The sequence below is a fragment of the Diceros bicornis genome, chromosome 32 (assembly GCF_020826845.1).
Source record: "Diceros bicornis minor isolate mBicDic1 chromosome 32, mDicBic1.mat.cur, whole genome shotgun sequence".
NCBI classification, from domain to species: Eukaryota; Metazoa; Chordata; class Mammalia; order Perissodactyla; family Rhinocerotidae; genus Diceros; species Diceros bicornis.
Window position 1 is genome coordinate 22,497,187 of NC_080771.1, and position 18,827 is coordinate 22,516,013.

The window sequence follows — 18,827 nt, forward strand, 5'->3', positions numbered from 1 at the left end:
CCAAGTCAGGAGAGAGCCATTCAGGCCATTGATGGACCAAAGATGCTGCTCTTCTGTCTTCAGGGTGTGGCAGAAAGGCCTCAGGGTGGATGCTTAAGTAGCTACCTGTTGGGATACAAATACTTGAATAGTTGATTAAATTGTCCCAGATGCTTTTTGAGAACAGGGCAGAGTATAGGTAATAGCTGGGTAGTTTTGCTTTTTATTATTGTATCCATAGCTTTGGTGCTTGTTGAACTGTGGGTGTATCTACATAGAGAATAAAAAATTCTGTTCCCTTAAATACCAGCTCATCTCTTCCAATACCCACAGACTGGGTGCCTAGACCTGCTCTGCTTCTGATCTCACGACTCCCTCCTCTGTCTCTCCACGACTCTACTACAGTCAGAGCATCACTTCAGTTGTGGATTCCCTGCAGGATGGACTGAGCTAGCACTTTTCACTTCCAGGCTGATTTATGTTGATGCTGGAAAGAGCACAGATGCACTTATTAGCAAACATGAAGCCCAGGGCCTGGACGATACTCGGGGCCTTCCGGGCAGTGGGCCTCCTGCCACACGAGGACCTGTTTGAGCCTGTGTGTGTTCTCTGACCTTGCCATAGTTACAACATAATTCTTAAGGCTACTGGAAAATTGCTACCACGAGGATGGAATCTCACCTATTTATGCTTTAACACTTATTGACTTACTTGCAGCAGCGATATACAAATACAGTTATTGTATAAAGCACGGAGTGGAATCAGATATGGTTCTTCAGTGGATTCCAAGCTCAAAAAGTGAGAGTATTATTTCTTTGCCCCTTGAATGAAGTTTCTACTTATCTCAGAATCTGGGTTGCCTTGGGTTTTTTGTTTGTTTGTTTTAGGAGGTGGGGATAGTTTATTCACTGTTGTGTATTTGTTGTGTATTTTTCTTTAATATGTTTTAGCCTAGATTGAGCAATGCTCACCCTCTGTAGGTTGCTGGCGTTGTTCTTTTCTATGGTGGCTTCCCTTGTCCTTATGTTTAGAATTGCTTTTCACCAAGTTAGGGAGATCTATCTGAGTCAGGATCACAGATGTTTGGGGTAAATGTCTTTTAGTATGTGTTACTTGAAATTCTGCCCAAGTCAGAATGCCCATGTGTCTTCTCCAACTAGGGGGCTCTTTCTAGAACCTCCTGGCTGGAGGAAGGAACTTTTCTGTTCTTGTCTGTCTCCACCTCCCTATCCAGCCTCACAACCACAAAAAGTTGTGCCCGCGATGAATGTCATGTGAACATAAGGATATGGGGATCAGGGATGATTGGCTGTTCATATGTATTTTTGGAGGTTCAATATGTAGAGTTCTTATACTGGACAACTGTTTTTCCTTTGTTTTGACATAATTTCAGATGTACAGGAGAGTTATAATAATAGAATAATTTTCATATCTTTCATCCAGACCCCCCATGTTAATATTATCTTATATTCTGTCTGTCTGTATGTATACACAAATACACACAAACACAAATACACAGTCTTTTCCTAAGCCATTTGAAAATTAAGATATCATGCCCCTTCATCTCTAAATATATCAATGTGTTTTTCTTAAAAAACAAAGATTTTTTTTATATAACTACTCTGCAGTTATCAAAATTAGGAAATTAACATTCATATACTACTATTATTTGATCTGCAGACCTTATTCATATTTTGTCCGTTGTCCCAATTATGCCCTTTATAGGAAAGAAAATCCCAGATTGTGTTACGTTCATTTGTCTTGTCTCTTCAGTCTCCTTTAATCGGAAACAGTTCTTCAGTCTCTTTCTGTTTCATGACACTGACATTTCTGAAGAGCATAGGACATTTCGTAGACTGTCCTCAATTTGGATTTGTTTGGTGTTCCCTCATGATTAGAGTCAGGTTTTGCCTTTATGGCAGGAATGCCAGGGAAAGGGATGTTGTGTTCTTCTCGGTGCCGCCTCTCAGAGGGCACATAATGTCTCTTTGTCTTGGTCTTGGTGATGTTAACTTTGATAATGTGGTGAATATGGTGTCTGCCAGGTTTCTCCACTGTAAAGTTATTGTTTTTCCTTCTGTAATTAATAAATATCTTATGGGGAGATATTTTGAGACTGCGTAAATATCCTGTTACTACTCAAACTTTCGTCCACTGGTTTTAGTATCCATTGATTCCTTCCTGAATGGGTTATTATTATGATGGTTACCAAATGGTAATCTTCTAACTCCACTATTCCCTCTGCATTTGTTAGTTGGATTTCTACTCTAAGGAAGAACTTTCCTTAATCTCACATTTGTTTTTCTTTAATTTATAAAAGCATAGAATTATGGATTCTTATTTCACACGTTGGGTTGTAATCCTTTACTCTTGTGTAATTTTCTTGCTCAAATTGTCCCAGGTTGGGGCAGTGGGAGCCCCTGCAACCTGCTCCTGTGTCTTTTTGGTACACTCTCTTCATTCTCAGAGTACTTCCTTGTGTTCTGGCTCAAAAAGATGCTCCGGGCTCATCTTGCACTCTCCCTGCCTCAGCCCAAGAATTGGCCATTTCTCCAAGGAGCCCTGGTTCCATTTAGTGGAGAATGGTTACACCGGATATTTCTTCACCTAAGAGAAAAAGAAACAGAGTGTGTTAAGGGATCATCTTTTTTCCTCTTGAAGTGTTATAATTTCTCCCAATACCCTAATTTTCCCCATAGTTTTATTGAGCACCTATTACATCTTGGGTGTGAAGGATACAGAGATGAATGAGACATGGATCCTGCTCTCAAGGTGCTCACAGCCTAGTGGCAGAGATAGACCCATCAACAGATAATTGCAGCAGTATGATAACCCCAGAATTGCAGTGGGCCGCCGTGCACTGTGGGAATCACAGAGGAGGAGGGTAAAGCTGATTGAGTAACCCAGTCGATAACCGAGGAATGAAAAGAATCTTCACCTTTCAGAGGACCTGAGAGGCTGCCTGATGGGACCTCTTGGCCACAGCAAAATTCCCTTCTCCATTCATGAAACCAGGGAGAGCAGTATTTCACAGAGTCAGCATTCCATTTGGGAACCTGGATCATCTTGAGAAAGATTTTCATTTATATTGAACTGAACTCTAATTCTGTATAAATGCTCCTCATTACTCCTACTTAAACCCTGAAGTTAGGTAGAAGACATGTAAGTGGTCCTCACTGTTGGTGGCAGGCAAGACTTTGCTTGGTTGGGAACAGTTGTCTTGCTCTGCAACAGGAGTTTTCTGCGCTCTTGAGCTGTTTCTGGTCAGCCCTTCCGACCATGCTCCAGTTCGTTTGTCAGTACCCCTCTTATGAGATTGCCCCAAGTGGGAAATCAGAACATTCTTCCTGCACACAGAGAAAAGGCTGGGGCTGTGAACCTACTGAGTTTCAACAGGTACCGTGTACACCTGTATCCAGAGGACACATTTACATCTTTGGCCACCATGTCAGCTTTGGGCTTCCACTGAGTTTGTGGTGAAGTAACACTCCCAGATGTTTTTTGCATGAACTCCCGTTAATCCAAGTCTCTTCCCTCCTCAGTTGGTTTTACGAATTGCCTGAACTTAAATACAGGGCTTCCTATTTATCCTTTCACAATGTCATCTTGTTCGTTTGAGCTTGTTGTTCCATCTTGTGGAGGTCTTTTTTTTAGTCTTGCTTCCAGCATTTAGCATATTAGTTAGTCCTCTTAGCTTTATGTGCTCTGCAAATTCGTGTGTGTGCCTGGTCTCGTCCCTCAAGTTGTTGGTTTAAATGAAGGGAACAGGGACAAGACAGAACCCTGAGGCATGTCACTGGACACACTGAGTGGAGACTTAGGTAATGGCTATAAAATCGCCCGGACTTTATTATCTGAAAGACCTTTTGCTATCCTGGATACAAAGAAATGATAAACTTTGGGATACCTTATTAAAATAAAAAACTCTCTACTGCATTTATCAGATCATTGAATCTAAGCGAGGCTATTTTTCAGTTTATGTGCATTTTCTTACTGAACCTATAGCTAAAATTCCTCTGGACCACTTTTTTTTTTCATTTGATGCTATTTAGCAACTGTTGAATCTGTTCTAAAACTGAGAGGAACTTGGTCTCACTCTCCCTCTCGCTCTCTCTCTCTAATCTACAACATATCCTTTTAAATTTAATATCATTACTTTATCCAAAATAATGTACCCACACATCATTCTCTCCCCTTCTCTTGCTTTATATTATTTGAGTGCTTTTCACCACTTAGTGTTACATTTGCTTGTGGTCTCTCCCCCACAAGAATGTCAGCTAAGCCCTGTTTATCATCGATTCCCTAGCATCTGACATATAGTAGGTACATGGTAAATATTGAATGAATGAATGAGTGAATGAATGAATACAATTCTTGATTTACAGTTTCTGGAATCTGCCTTTTTTTCTTTAAGACAGTCAGGATAATAGGCCTACCATACAGTTCTTTGCAACAGCTTCTCCCATTCCCTTCATCCTATCTCTCCTGTGTGAAGATTTTCAACCATTTTGAGTCTATTTTGAACTCTGCTCCCCCCACCACTCCCAAGTCAGAAAACGGCGTGTGTGTGAATTGGTGATGTTCTTTTACATCACAATCCTGGTATCCTATGGTCTTAGGACAGTCCCCGGGTACATAAAGATTGAATGAGAATATTGGCTTGGAACATTCTTGAGTTCTCTTTGAGAAATCGACACTAAAGAAAAACGTAGGAGAGTGGCTAAGAGCACAGACTCCACAGCCAGACTATGGTTTTGTCTCTAGGCTGCACAACCTTGGGCAACCTCAGTTTTCCCATCTTTAAAATGGGGATAAAAATAGCATCCATCTCAGAGTGGTTATGAGGATCAAGGTGGTGCCCTACCTGCAGGCCTTAACATGGTGTCTACCTCAAGAAGCCATGGCTTCTCTTATGATGGTTTTAATTTTAAAAAGCTTTGGGGGGCCGGCCCGGTGGCGCAAGCAGTTGAATGCACGCGTTCTGCTTCGGGGGCCCAGGGTTCGCGGGTTCAGATGCCGGGCGCGCACTGACGCACTGCTTGTCACAGCATGCTGTGGCGGCATCCCATATAAAGTAGAGGAAGATAGGCATGGTTGTTAGCTCAGGGCCAGTCTTCCTCGGCAAAAAAACAGGAAGATCAGCATCTGATGTTAGCTCAGGGCTGATCTTCCTCCCCCCAAAAAAAAACTTTGGGACATACAAGCACGAAGGAGGAAATGGAGTCGCCCATAACCTCATCCCCTAGCAATTACCATTGTACAAAGTTTGATATGAATCTCATGTATTTCCATATGCAGACCTCTATATACTTCCTTCACTTAGCATCCTGTGTGACCATTTTCCCACGCCTGTAAATAGTTTCTTTAAAAAATGATATTTTATAACATCCTATGGAACTCTAGGCACTGTAATTTATTTAGAGAGTCCCTTGTTTTGCCAGATTATTGCCATCTTTTTTTTTTATCTGCTATAAATGTGATGAATAATCTTCTATCTCTATGCATATCTTGGGTTGTTTCCTAGAATGGGGGAATTGCTGAGTCAAAGGGCATGTGCATTTTTGAGGCTTTTGGTACCTTCTGCCAAATCGCCTTCAGGAAGATGGTGCTCATTGACTCCCCTCCAGCGGAGCAGGAAGCACCCGGAAACCGTGCTGCTTGCCCGCTGCGTGCTTCTCTCTGGCAATGCCGCACGAGTTATTCACAGAGGCAACAGTTCCATGCTGTCTAGATTCTCTCTTTGTTTTTCTTTTCTTCGTCTTTGTTTCCTTTCTTGGTTTTCTGCCAAACAGCCTCTTGTGAAAGGACCGCCTAATTAACCCTGTGCTAATTAACAATTTAAAATTACACAGTGCGACTGTTCATGTTTAATTCTCTGGGCGCTGGAGCAACAGCGGGTGCCCCCTCCTCTTCCTAATAACTTCACCCCCCACCCCCAGCTTCCCTGTAACTGTTGCATTGAACCCAGTCCTGTCTCCTTCAAGGAATGTGATAAAACCGTCACATCGCATCTTCTCAGTTGAAAGAGGGAGATGGATGACTTTGTTAATGGGGGGCCCTAGGGTAACTTGGTGGAGTTTTATCATTTTAAACAATCTTTGAAAAATAAAGACTGATATTTGCAAAGATGCTGGGGGCTTTACAGGTGGGTTCCAAGGAAACTCTGACTTGTGAGAGGAACAAGAGTGGGGGCTCTTGATGAAGTTATTGGAACTTTTCTGTACAAGATTACTCTCAAATGGCAGATTTAAGCACTAAGCAGAGAGAGGGCACACTAAATCACTCCTGTATCTTCCCTTTATCTCTCTTATTGGAGAGATGTGCTCTATTGAAATCTAACTAAATTCTTAAAACCACGTAAAAACCCATGTTGAGTACAATATTAGTGGTCGTGAGTAGAACACATCTATGTTTAAAGGGAATTTTGGGGTGTAAGCGGCTGAGAGAGGCAGGCTGCAGGAAGAGTTGAGGGTCGCGATGTGCAAGTTGGTCCTGACGTGAGTGAAGGATGAGGAAGGGGCGCAGAGACGGGGGAGGGGTGTTCTGAACAGAGCTGCTGGCGGGGCTGCCTGTGAGAGCGCGGGACCTGCTGGGTTCCCAGGCTGCCCTCTGTAACTGAAGATCATTGATTTTACGGGAAACCGTGTTTACAGACAGAGTGCTGATCGACCTGCTGAGTTGACTTCTGCTTCCTTAAGTAAGAACTACCTTTTTCTTATTGACTGGCTGATAAACAGTGCGAGAGGGACGGCCAGCCTGGTAGGAGAGTGGTGAATGGCCTGAGGTCCTTGAACTGAAGGACTGAGCGGTTTAAGCGATTTCTTCATCTCTGTGCTATGGTGCCCTCTTCTCTACCCACCATCCCTGCACCTCCCAGGGACTGGTCAGGGAGCCCAAGACCGACCCTGCCTAGTTACCTAGCAATAGAGGTACCAAGCATGGACGAATTGGCAATCTGGTGAAGATGTTGTGAAACAGAGAGTGTCTCAAGCTTTAATAATGTGCATTCTCTGGGGATCATGTTAAAATGCAGATCTGGGGTGGGGCTGAGAGTCTGCATTTCTCATAGGCTCTCTGGTGAAAATGATACCACTTGTCCCTGAACCCCACTTGCCTTAACAAGGTTGTAAAAGGTTCCGCTTGCTGTGGCCAGCGTGCATTGAAAAGAAGCCCAGAGCAGGCAGCTCAGATCCTGAAGTGGGATCCTTCTTTGCCACTGGTGTCTTAATGGACTGTCACTCCCTGCGAATGAGTGGTCTCCCACTCGTCCCCTCTCCTGGGGCTGGTGTCACCATCACAAGGTCATCTGACTTTCAGAGGTGGCCACCATGTCATCCTTTCTTGACACCTTTTGCTTGGGAATAGAAGACAAAGTTAGGCAACTTTTAAAAAAGTCCCAACGCCTTAGCTGGATGATTTGTGGAGGAGGAGGAGGAAGAAGAGGAGAGCAGAGCAAGAAAAGCCCACCAATTAATTGGTAAACGCTTGCAGGTTTCTCTGGCCCAGCTGAGGCTGGAGAGGAGATTGGCTTTGCTGTCGATACACAAGTCCCTGGTGAAGCATCAAAGCTGTTCTCCTTTATCAATCGTGGCCTCCCCTTCCCGCGTGTTCCTGTAACTTACCAAGCATTTACGACATTGATTTTACAATCCGGCTGTTAACCCTCCCGCCCCTTCAGGCCTGCCAACCTTTTTGGCCCGAGCTGTCAATCAGATGTCGTCCAGCCAATCAGGCAGCGTCCTTAGGAAGAGCCACCGTGGATTCTTACCTGTATCCTAGCTAAGCCTTTCGAGGAAGCCCCATCACATCTGCTGTTTGGTTTAGCATAGTCATCTTTGTTAAAAATCAATATGTCTTTTCTAAGGCATACGGAACTCTGTTGTAATGGAGTTTGAGGTTATAAACTGAGGGGTGGGGTGTGTGTGTTTTCAACAAAACATGACACATTCTTCCAAAAAGTTATTTCTCCTGAGACTTCTGGTAAACCTGCCTTCCCCGTCTTTTCCTGAGGGGGAGCTGTTGGCTTGCTGTGCAGTCAAGAATCGAGAGATCAAAAAAGAATGGGAAGATGGGGCTTGGGAGGGGGAGGGAGAGGGAGACCAAACCCAGCCAAAACCTTCATCCGCTGTGTATGAATGAGATGGTGGGTGGTGACGCAGCCAAGTGTTCTCCAGGAAGGAGGCCTGGGATTTGCAGGTGACTGATCAGGGCCGTGGGAGGTGCTGAGTTGCCCGTAGGAGCAGTGCTGGGACAGAAGAAATGCCCCTGTGATGTTGTTGCCTCAGGAGTGGAGTGGCAGCGGGTGAACTGATGCCTCCCTCCCCAGGGACTCCAGGGCTCGGACGGCAGATTCAGCTCAGTGGCACTTGAGAGTCGGAAACGGAGAAGCCCTAGGGCTGAAGGACAGCTGCTTGGGTAATGACTAATAACTAAGAGGCAGGTGTGGAACCAGGGTTGGCCGAGCCCAGCTGCCGTCTCGACTTGCCGCTCACATCCTTGACAGCAAAACCCACCAAGCCAGTGGTGGCTGGGCTCCATCCAGCCAGGGCGAGATCCACGCTGCTGGAGGGGGCATCGGCCGATAGAGAGTCTGGGCGGTTCTTCCTAGAAACATCGAGCTCACGTTTTGCACCTACATTATTTTAGTCTGAAGCCAGCTGAGTCACAAGCAAGGGTGTTCTACCAGTTGCAGGGAGGAGATGGAAATTCGGAGATCTGCCTTCTCTGTTTCACAGTGTTGGGGTGGCATGGGGCTCATTTTTTAGATTTAGCCCCTCAGTTTTACTGTTTGTAAAATGGGACAATACTTCCCAGATCCCAGAGGAGGAATGCAGCTATGGGCCCTGCCGGGGGCTTTGCAGAGCGTATCTAGATTGCAGGCTTGCTCTCTGAGCTGTGCGGCCCTCAAACTCTTTCCTTTGAACTTTTTCAAACTAGAAACGTGGTGGGTAACAGCAACAGCAGCAACTTTGCCTCTAGATCAACCAGCGTGTCCCCGTGCGGGTTTGCGATCCTTTTTCTGGGGGCGCAAAATCTTCCTCCTCTCATTCGTCCCTGCCCCGTGATCCCCTGGCCCACGAGGCAGCGTGGGCAGCTGGGGGAGACCTTGTGTGGGCTGTCTGTATGCAGTGGGTCCACGTTCTGCAACCTCGGTGCGGCCTGGCGAGATGATGCGGTTCTTCTCCGCTTTGGCCTGTCACCCGGCCCTGACTCGAACGCTGTGCTTGCAAAGAACGGAAATTGGAACCCATCTCCAGGGGTAGAGCGGCCGACAATCTGAAGACAAAGAGGGATGCTCCTGATGCCCCCTTCCCTGTGCCCCCTGCTCATGCCAGAGACTTCGGCTGTGACCCCCAGGGGTGCCGCCCACCCTCTGCGAGTTGGACGGCGCGGGGCGATTGCTGGGGTCCCCGCTGCCCCTGCGGTCTCTGTTGTGGGTGTGGACAGAAGCCTGTTAGAGTGCTCTGTGCGGGACCTTAGCCTCGGCCCTCCTAACCTCTTTCCTTTCTCTCTCTCTTCCCCCTCTCTCCCTCCTCTCCCCCTTGCCTCCGCTCTTCAGGTCCGATCCGTACTGGGTGCAATGAAAGCTCCACGCAGGCCTTACCATGGAAGGCTGTGACTCGCCCGTCGTCTCGGGGAAGGACAATGGGTGCGGTATCCCTCAGCACCAGCAATGGACTGAACTCAACAGCACCCACCTCCCCGACAAACCCAGTAGCATGGAGCAGTCCACAAGCGAGAACCACGGGCCCCTGGACGGCCTGAGGGCCCCCTTCAGTGAGCGCCTGGCGGAGAGCAGCGCCTCGGCCGGCCCCCCCGCCGAGCCGGCAGGCAAGGAGGTCAGCTGCAACGAGTGCTCGGCCTCCTTCGCCAGCCTGCAGACCTACATGGAGCACCACTGCCCCAGCGCGCGCCCCCCGCGGCCCCTGCGCGAGGAGAGCGCGAGCGACACCAGTGAGGAGGGGGACGAGGAGAGCGATGTGGAGAACCTGGCTGGGGAGATAGTCTACCAGCCGGACGGCTCGGCCTACATTGTCGAGAGCCTGAGCCAGCTGACCCAAAGCGGGGGCGTCTGTGGCAGCGGCAGCGGGCCTCTCCCTTCGCTCTTTCTGAACTCTCTCCCCGGGGCGGGGGGCAAACAAGGGGACCCTTCTTGTGCTGCACCAGTCTACCCACAGATCATCAACACTTTCCACATAGCCTCATCCTTCGGGAAATGGTTTGAGGGCCCAGACCAGGCTTTCCCGAATACCTCAGCCCTGACGGGGCTCAGCCCCGTCCTGCACAGCTTCCGCGTTTTCGACGTGCGACACAAAAGCAACAAGGATTACCTGAACAGCGACGGCTCTGCCAAAAGCTCCTGCGTATCCAAAGATGTTCCCAACAATGTGGACCTGTCCAAATTCGATGGCTTCGTGCTCTATGGCAAGAGGAAGCCCATCCTGATGTGTTTCTTGTGCAAGCTCTCCTTTGGGTACGTCCGTTCGTTCGTGACCCACGCGGTGCACGACCATCGGATGACCCTGAGTGAAGACGAGCGGAAAATTCTTAGCAATAAGAACATCTCCGCTATCATCCAAGGGATTGGCAAAGACAAGGAACCCCTTGTAAGTTTTCTGGAACCAAAAAACAAAAACTTTCAACACCCTTTAGTTTCCACAGCTAACCTCATAGGCCCCGGACACAGTTTTTATGGTAAATTTAGTGGCATTCGAATGGAAGGGGAGGAGGCTCTCCCAGCTGGCTCTGCTGCCAGCCCCGAGCAGCCCCAGGCTGGTATCTTGACCCCCAGCACCCTCTTGAACCTTGGCGGGCTCACCAGCTCTGTCCTGAAGACCCCCATTACCTCAGTCCCCCTGGGGCCTCTGGCCTCCAGTCCTACCAAATCCTCAGAGGGCAAGGACTCTGGGGCAGCAGCAGGAGAGAAGCAAGAAGTGGGCGATCCAGATTGCTTCTCTGAGAAAGCAGAGCCAGCCGAGGAGGAGGCGGAGGAGGAAGAGGAGGAAGAAGAGGCAGAGGAGGAAGAGGAAGAGGAAGAGGAGGAGGAAGAGGAGGAGGAAGACGAGGGTTGCAAAGGACTCTTTCCAAGCGAGTTGGATGACGAACTGGAGGACAGGCCCCACGAGGAGTCTGGGGCCGCGGCAGGTAGCAGCAGCAAGAAGGACCTTGCTCTCTCAAACCAAAGCATTTCTAACTCCCCCTTAATGCCTAATGTGCTCCAGACCCTGTCGAGGGGTGCAGCTTCTACTAGTTCTAATTCCGCTTCTTCCTTTGTTGTCTTTGATGGTGCGAACAGGAGGAATCGTTTAAGCTTTAACAGTGAGGGCGTCAGGGCCAATGTGGCAGAGGGCGGCAGGAGGCTGGACTTTGCTGATGAAAGTGCCAATAAAGACAATGCCACAGCACCAGAACCAAATGAAAGCACAGAGGGTGACGATGGGGGCTTTGTCCCCCATCACCAGCACGCTGGCTCCCTCTGCGAGCTTGGGGTTGGGGAGTGCCCCTCGGGGAGTGGTGTGGAGTGCCCCAAATGCGACACGGTCCTGGGTTCCTCGCGCTCGCTGGGCGGCCACATGACCATGATGCATTCTCGTAACTCATGTAAGACACTCAAGTGCCCCAAGTGCAACTGGCATTATAAGTACCAGCAGACGCTGGAGGCACACATGAAGGAGAAGCACCCGGAGCCGGGGGGCTCCTGTGTCTACTGCAAAAGTGGGCAGCCCCACCCTCGGTTGGCACGAGGCGAGAGCTACACGTGTGGTTACAAGCCTTTCCGCTGTGAGGTGTGTAACTACTCCACAACTACCAAAGGCAATCTCAGTATTCATATGCAGTCCGACAAGCATCTCAACAACATGCAGAACCTGCAGAATGGAGGAGGGGAGCAGGTCTTCAGCCACACAGCCGGGGCGGCGGCGGCGGCAGCCGTAGCGGCAGCCGCAGCGGCCAATATCGGTAGCTCCTGCGGGGCCCCCTCGCCCACCAAACCAAAAACCAAACCCACCTGGCGGTGCGAGGTATGCGATTACGAGACCAATGTGGCTAGGAACCTGCGCATCCACATGACCAGTGAGAAGCACATGCATAACATGATGTTGCTGCAGCAGAACATGACCCAGATTCAACACAACCGCCACTTGGGCCTCGGCAGCCTGCCCTCCCCCGCCGAGGCCGAGCTCTACCAGTACTACCTGGCCCAGAACATGAACCTGCCCAACCTGAAGATGGACAACGCTGCCTCAGACGCCCAGTTCATGATGAGTGGATTCCAGCTGGATCCCGCCGGGCCCATGGCCGCCATGACGCCTGCTCTAGGTGAGGCTGACTCCGTGTTTGTTTGTTCTCATGCTAGGAGTTGGGGGAAAGTTGAGAATAGACAGGTCCGGTTGATTCTATCGAGTCCTGTGGATTTGGTTGATTTTTATTTTTTTTACTTGAGTGTCTAACAATCAAATATTTTTCTCAAGAATCCCTTGACCTCTGTGTGTGCATGTGGAAGATTGTATGCATTCTACAGAGACATGATTACACTCCGGCTCCACAGGCTGGGATTAAAATTTAGTGTTTCCTCTGGTTTTTGGCTTCTGGTCAACTTTCCTTTCTGTTCCCATTCTCTCTTTCTCTGTCCCTTGCTTAATTTGAAAAATCGCCACAATTACCCGAAACTTTTGGATTCCATTAAATATTTATTGAAACTTACAGGAAACTGTAGCTGGAGTTTTAAATCATCTCCACAAGAGGAACTCGAACCCGTAGTGTACCTTATGCAGATATCCAAAGGCTGGTTCTGTGCGGAGCCACCCAGATATGTTTCTCAAAGTTGTCTAGCGTATTCACGAGGATCTTCATGAAAGAGATGCGTTCTTTTTCTTTCTTATTTTGCGTGAATTGTAGCTGATGAGTATAGTTGGGAATTAAATTGCCCTGGGGCCCCATAAGGAGTGGTGTAACAGAATAAAAATGAATAAATTCTAAAATTGTACATCAAAGAAAGCTAAGTTCGAATATCAGATCCTGGTTGATGGAGCCTTTGTTGACATGAAAAAGGACCCACGTTAGAGAACGTGAGTTGGCTGTGTCCAGACACCGAGTCTTACCGATTGGCTTGATAGATCCAGAATGAGACCAAGAGGATAGGATTTGGATGCTGAAAAGCATGAGTAAAGTATAAAAAGAATCATGACTGCCTTTGAGGGAGAGCTCCTATGGGAAGAAAATGTGCAAATCAGTTTCGTAAGGACCAGGGTGATGGTTGGCCACTCCTGCCCCCCCAACCTGTGCTGGACAGGTGCTGCCTGGTCTCCATTCCCTGACCCTGCTCACCTCTTGGGACCGGCGGTGATGGCCCAAATTAAACAGCATCCCCTTACTGACACGGGAGTAAATTGTTCTCACCAACAAAATGTGAACAGTACCTTTATTCTGGTGTGGTTTAGGTTAATCCATGGGGCCAAACCTCACCAGTTGTCACGTCTTTATTTGTGTGGTGTTTTACTGCTAATTGTTGCTGACGAGTTCTATTTCATAGCATTTAATTTGTTTTTCCTTCTCTGCATTTAAACTTGAATCCTGCTATTTTAATCTTGTTTTCTATTTTGGAACATTGACCTGTTGATCCTTTATTGCCAAACGATTTGAAGATGTTTTACCGACTGGTTAATCGTGGATGCATAGGGATTAGTCGTCTTATTTGTCCCCAGAGTGAACCACAGGGGATGCACACTAGGGATGGCATCAGTACTCGAAGACTTTCTCTTTTAAGCCTAGGGGAATTGGGGTTTTCTCATCTGTAGATTTAAAATCTTGGAGAGGCAGATCTTGGAGTAAATCAACTATAATGTAGGTGGAATGAAGACACAGAAAATGAATGGGTTCATACTGGGTCAAAGTGAGATCTTTTTAATTACCTTGAAAACCAGTAATTCTGACTGAGGCTTGAATTGAGAGGTAGAGAAATATTTTGCTTTTACAAGAAGTGTCTGTGAGTCTGCAGTGCATCATGCATTATGGGCTTATGGCAGATGCAAAAGAAATAGAAGAATGAATCCCTCTGTTCTGGATGTACATAGAAGATCTGCACTTTCTTGCTTAAAGAGAATAGAGCTCTTCCTTCTAAGGACCTTATCCAGGTCAGCCTAGAAGGGCCTTTGAATTTCCAGTGTCATCGTTGTCAGCTGAGGTGAGTCTCTGGGAATCTCCTGCGCCTGCCTTAGGCCACAAGAGCTGTTGAGATGGAGCAAGCGTGGAATACTTCATGCTGGAAGCCTGCGTGGGTGTGGGTTCCATAGGACGTGTCCAAAGGGCTTAGAATTTAAGTCATGTGACCTCCGTAGAAGCCAATGCATGCAAACGAGAAGAGCCATAGCTTTCAGTTCTTTCTGTGACGCTATTGATTTTTCTTTAGGCCATTTGTGAGAGGCTATAGGTGGTATTAGATATTACTGGGCCCTGCAGGGGAAATAAAGTTTTTGTGAAATACACTCCTGCTTACAAAGTTATTGTTCTTACTTCCTTTGACAGAACCTTCTCTTTCGTGATATCACACGGATGCTGGTTCTGGGGATGCTTTCTTTCTGGAGGCCTCTAAGGGGTGGGTCGGCACCCTTGGTCTGGTCGGGTTGGATCTGCCGCCATTTTGTAGACAAGAGTTTAGACTTGAGGCCATCTGACTATCCTTCTGAACATCCCTTCAGACACTCAAGTTCAGCACAGCACTGAGAAATGGGTAGCTTGCGGGGGCTTCCTCCTGTTTCCCAAGTAGCCAGCCGGCCACGGGACACCTATATGAGATTTAATAGCTCCTCTGATTCTGCTTTTGATTCTAGAATGTGTCTTTTAATCCATGTGCCTCTGTGATGATGTGCTAATGGGCGGGCTCGGGTGCCAGGCTGTAAATTTCCAGGGTTAAATTAGGTGCATGTGGGGAGATGTGGGCCACTTCTTCTCAAGACCATCTATCCAGCATGACTCGAGTAAACACCTGCCAAGTTCTCACTTAGAGAGGCTTCCTCTGAACTGCCCATGAATTAGGTGAGGTTCCTCCACGTCTTGGGGGCCGAATTAGTTCCTTCCAGCTCTACGGATCTGTAGGATTCTAAGCCCTGGGTTTGTTTCTCCAAGGTCTAGTTCTCGGAGGGGGTTTGGCTTGCCTGTTGCCCTCATGTCACCGCTTCTCTGCTTCTCAATTTGATTTGCATTTCATTTTAAGAGCTTGGAATGGGAATAGGGACTTATTTCCTCTGTGCATTCTGAAGACTTCTCATTTTCACGCAGGCTTCCAGAGAGTGACAGCTGAATTTCTCTTTAGAGTGGTATTGATGTGCCGAGGTTAAATTTAAACAGTAGAGAAGATTTGATGCTTCAGGTGGTTGGCATCAGAAACAAATATATATTTGCTCCTTGTCTTACCCTCTGGGCAGTTTCTGCTTTTCCTGAACACGGTGTCTTGTTTCACAGATGCTGCCTGCTGCCTGGCCTTCATCCCCATTAAGCGATGGAGCGTTTAGGGTCCCCCCGCCTCTTTTTTTCTCTTGTCCTAAAAAGAATGTCTTAGCTATGGCTCCTCTCACCAGGGGAGATGGCAAGAGACAAGCGGAAAGCTTCCTGAGCCTTCTGGAATGCACGTGCCAAAGATTTCTGCGGCTTGCTAGACTGTCCACAGGCTTCCAACGCAGCCGGTCTGCTCAGTAGAGCCTGTGCTGATCTTCTCACTTGAGGTCTTGTGTAGCGTAAATAAGAAAACCATTTTTTTTTTTTTTAATAACAGCTTTTCTTTGATTAGCCACTAACTTGGATTCTAATCAGTCATTAAAAAAGAATAACCTCAGCCCAACCACACGTAAAAGGTCAAGTTTAAATATCAGTAGGGGAGAGGCAGGGGCAGACATAATAGCTCAAGTGTGCGTGTGTTTAGGGGAGAGGCAAAAACAGAAGCTGACGCTCAGCGTTTGCTTGACTATACGTGCTAGGGAATGGAGGGAAGGCTGCTTTTTCCGAGCCTTTCTCGTGATATAAATAAGAGCTCGTGGTATTAATTTACCGCTGGTGAATGAGAGCCCGTGCCTGGCTAATGCAGGGCAGTGATGGACTGAAAAAGAACGGGGGTGGAGAGAGAGGAGCAGGGGTGGAGGGACTCGGACCCTTTTTCTTGGGACCGTGAGCTGACCTTTGCGTGGCGTTTCACTGCCCACCTTGATCCCCTTCCCAAACCTGTAACATTTCGGCTCCTTTTTACCCTTGTCTGGCACAGCAGGCATTTGAGCATCTGTGCAGGGGGCTGGGCCCTCTCTAGAGGCTCAGCGGCGATAAGACTGGACCCCTGTTCTAATGAGGCTACACTCTGATGGGGACCCTGGCCAGCATGGCTCTGTATGTAGCTGACTTATGACAAAGGAGAATGTGACATGTCCCTGAGTAGACCTGCATTTCACACAGTGTGGGGACTCAGAAAAGGGAAAAGATTGTACTCTTGGGGAAATGTGGGAGGGGCTGGCACCATTGACGGGCAGGTAGGATATTGACCAGCAGGGTGTGATGAGGAATAGGAAGGTCGTTCCGGAAATCTCTGATTTAGAGCTGTGCTGTCCAGTACAGTAGCCACTAGCCACGTGTGGCTATCTAAATTTAAATGAATTAAAATTAAATAAAACTAAGTATTCAGTTCCTCAGTTGCACCTTAGCCATATTTCAAGTGCTCAGTAGCCACATGTTTCTGGTGACGACTACATCGGACACCGCAGATATAGAACTTTTCCATTGCCACAGAAAGTTCTGTTGGGCGGTGCTGCTTTAGATAAATTGTGGGCCCAATTCTGATTCGCCGTAATGCCCTGGTATCTTATATTGAACCTGTAACTCATTTCCAACTTTTGGGGTCTGGAGTTTCAGATTCTGTTATGTCCAGTAAATGATGCTTATTTCTGTCTCTTCTTGGATCTGAGCAAGGGGTTGCATTGAAATATTCAAGAGATTATGGTTCCTGCCTTTTTATAGGTGTTCTTTTCTAAAAGAAAAAAAACATGATGCCTTTCACAAATTTCAGACTATCTGTAGGAAGGATCCAAACACATCAAGTTAATTGTTTTTTTTTAATTGTTTTTCCAGTTAGTAGCACCTTGCAACACTTGAATTGTGATCTTTTTCTCCTTAAACCTGGGTTGAAGATGGGGGAGGGCTGGGTGGTGTCTCAGTTACAGCCGCAGCTGTGAGCCCGGCCTCTGATTCTCTTCCCCTGTCCTTCCCCGCAGTGGGCGGTGAGATCCCCCTAGACATGCGGCTCGGGGGCGGACAGCTGGTGTCGGAGGAGCTGATGAACCTGGGCGAGAGCTTCATCCAGACCAACGACCCGTCGCTGAAGCTCTTCCAGTGCGCCGTCTGCAACAAGTTCACCACGGACAACCTGGACCTGCTGGGGCTGCACATGAACGTGGAGCGCAGCCTCCCGGAGGACGAGTGGAAGGCCGTGATGGGGGACTCGTACCAGTGCAAGCTCTGCCGCTACAACACCCAGCTCAAGGCCAACTTCCAGCTGCACTGCAAGACGGACAAGCACGTGCAGAAGTACCAGCTGGTGGCCCACATCAAGGAGGGCGGCAAAGCCAACGAGTGGCGGCTCAAGTGTGTGGCCATCGGCAACCCCGTCCACCTCAAGTGCAACGCCTGCGACTACTACACCAACAGCTTGGAGAAGCTGCGGCTGCACACGGCCAACTCCAGGCACGAGGCCAGCCTGAAGTTGTACAAGGTGAGACCCATGCTGTCTGCAGAAGGAGGGATTGGATCCCTGGGGGATGGGGAGGGCGGGGGTGGATGGACAGCCCACCCTCTCGTGGCTGGGTTGGTTGCCGGATGGTAACCTGCTATTGGAAGAGGAGTTAGCATCTGCTTCCTCCTGAAGCTGCAGTGTGGTGGCAGGCTTCAACTGGTACCTGAAGGTTCCCTTGGTGGGGCACCCCCTTGGTGAAGGCAGGTTTTGTTGACAGCAGCCCGATACTGCCCCATTGTTCCCCTTTCCCCTCAACTCTCTCTACAGCTGACTTTTTTCCTTGCTCACAATTGCTGTCGCCCTAGTTCTGGCTTCTCTGTACCTTTGTGCTTTTGTCTCCTCTTTCCTGCATGTTTTCTGTTCTCCTTTTCCATCCCATTGTTCCCTTTTTTTTTTTAATGTCTTCTCTCCCGGATGCCCGAGGGATGCTTCATTCATTTGTTCGTTGACTTGTTTGTCCATTCACTCGTTCATTCAGCAGATAGCCGTTGAGCACCTGCCATATAGCAGGCGCTGTTGTGGGCACTTACCTGCATCCATGCACAAAATAGACAGAAAATCCCTGCCCTCATAGAGCTTCTGCTCTTTTGGGGACAGATGGGTGATAAACACAATGAATAAGTGATCGAGCAGGCTAGAAGGTGGTCAGTGCTATGGGGGAAAATAAGGTCAGGTAGGGGGCTCCTTGGTTCTCTCTCCCTTCACTTGCCATGTTGTGTGGCCCCTCCTTCCTCTTCCTCATTCTTCTATTTTCCAGGCTTCCCCCATCCTCCTCCTCTCCCTCTGTCCCCTTGCCTCTTCCTCCTTTCTGATCCCCTGCCCTGCAGCCTTGCTCTCTGTGGATGAGAACAAGGAGGAGGTGTCCCGGATGCTGTAAATAGTCTTCTCACTTGCGCGGCAGAATCGCTCCAGACGTCTCTATTGATTTTCACTGGACTTAAAGCCTCACCTTTTTCTCTAATCATCCCGTAATGGCTTTAGTATGAACAATCAGGTACAAGTGGCCATAAATCTGCCCAGCCTCCTTCCACACACCTTCCACGCCCTCATGCTCTCTCTCCATTTTCCTCCCTTTTGTTAT

At 48.2% G+C, this 18,827-nt stretch overlaps 1 protein-coding gene across 4 annotated transcripts in view; it reads left to right on the forward strand.

Annotated features, from left to right (window-relative positions):
• ZFHX3 (zinc finger homeobox 3) overlaps positions 1-18,827 on the forward strand; it is a 241,222-nt gene that overhangs the window by 75,075 nt on the left and 147,320 nt on the right. For 3 of the 4 annotated variants that reach the window (XM_058528162.1, XM_058528161.1, XM_058528163.1), the window contains exons 2-3: positions 9,539-12,297; positions 17,229-17,725. In XM_058528162.1, the coding sequence (XP_058384145.1) occupies positions 9,585-12,297; positions 17,229-17,725 (3,210 nt within the window). In that variant the 5' untranslated portion in view covers positions 9,539-9,584. The remainder of the gene's footprint in view (positions 1-9,538; positions 12,298-17,228; positions 17,726-18,827) is intronic. The other variant, XM_058528164.1, reaches the window with a different exon arrangement.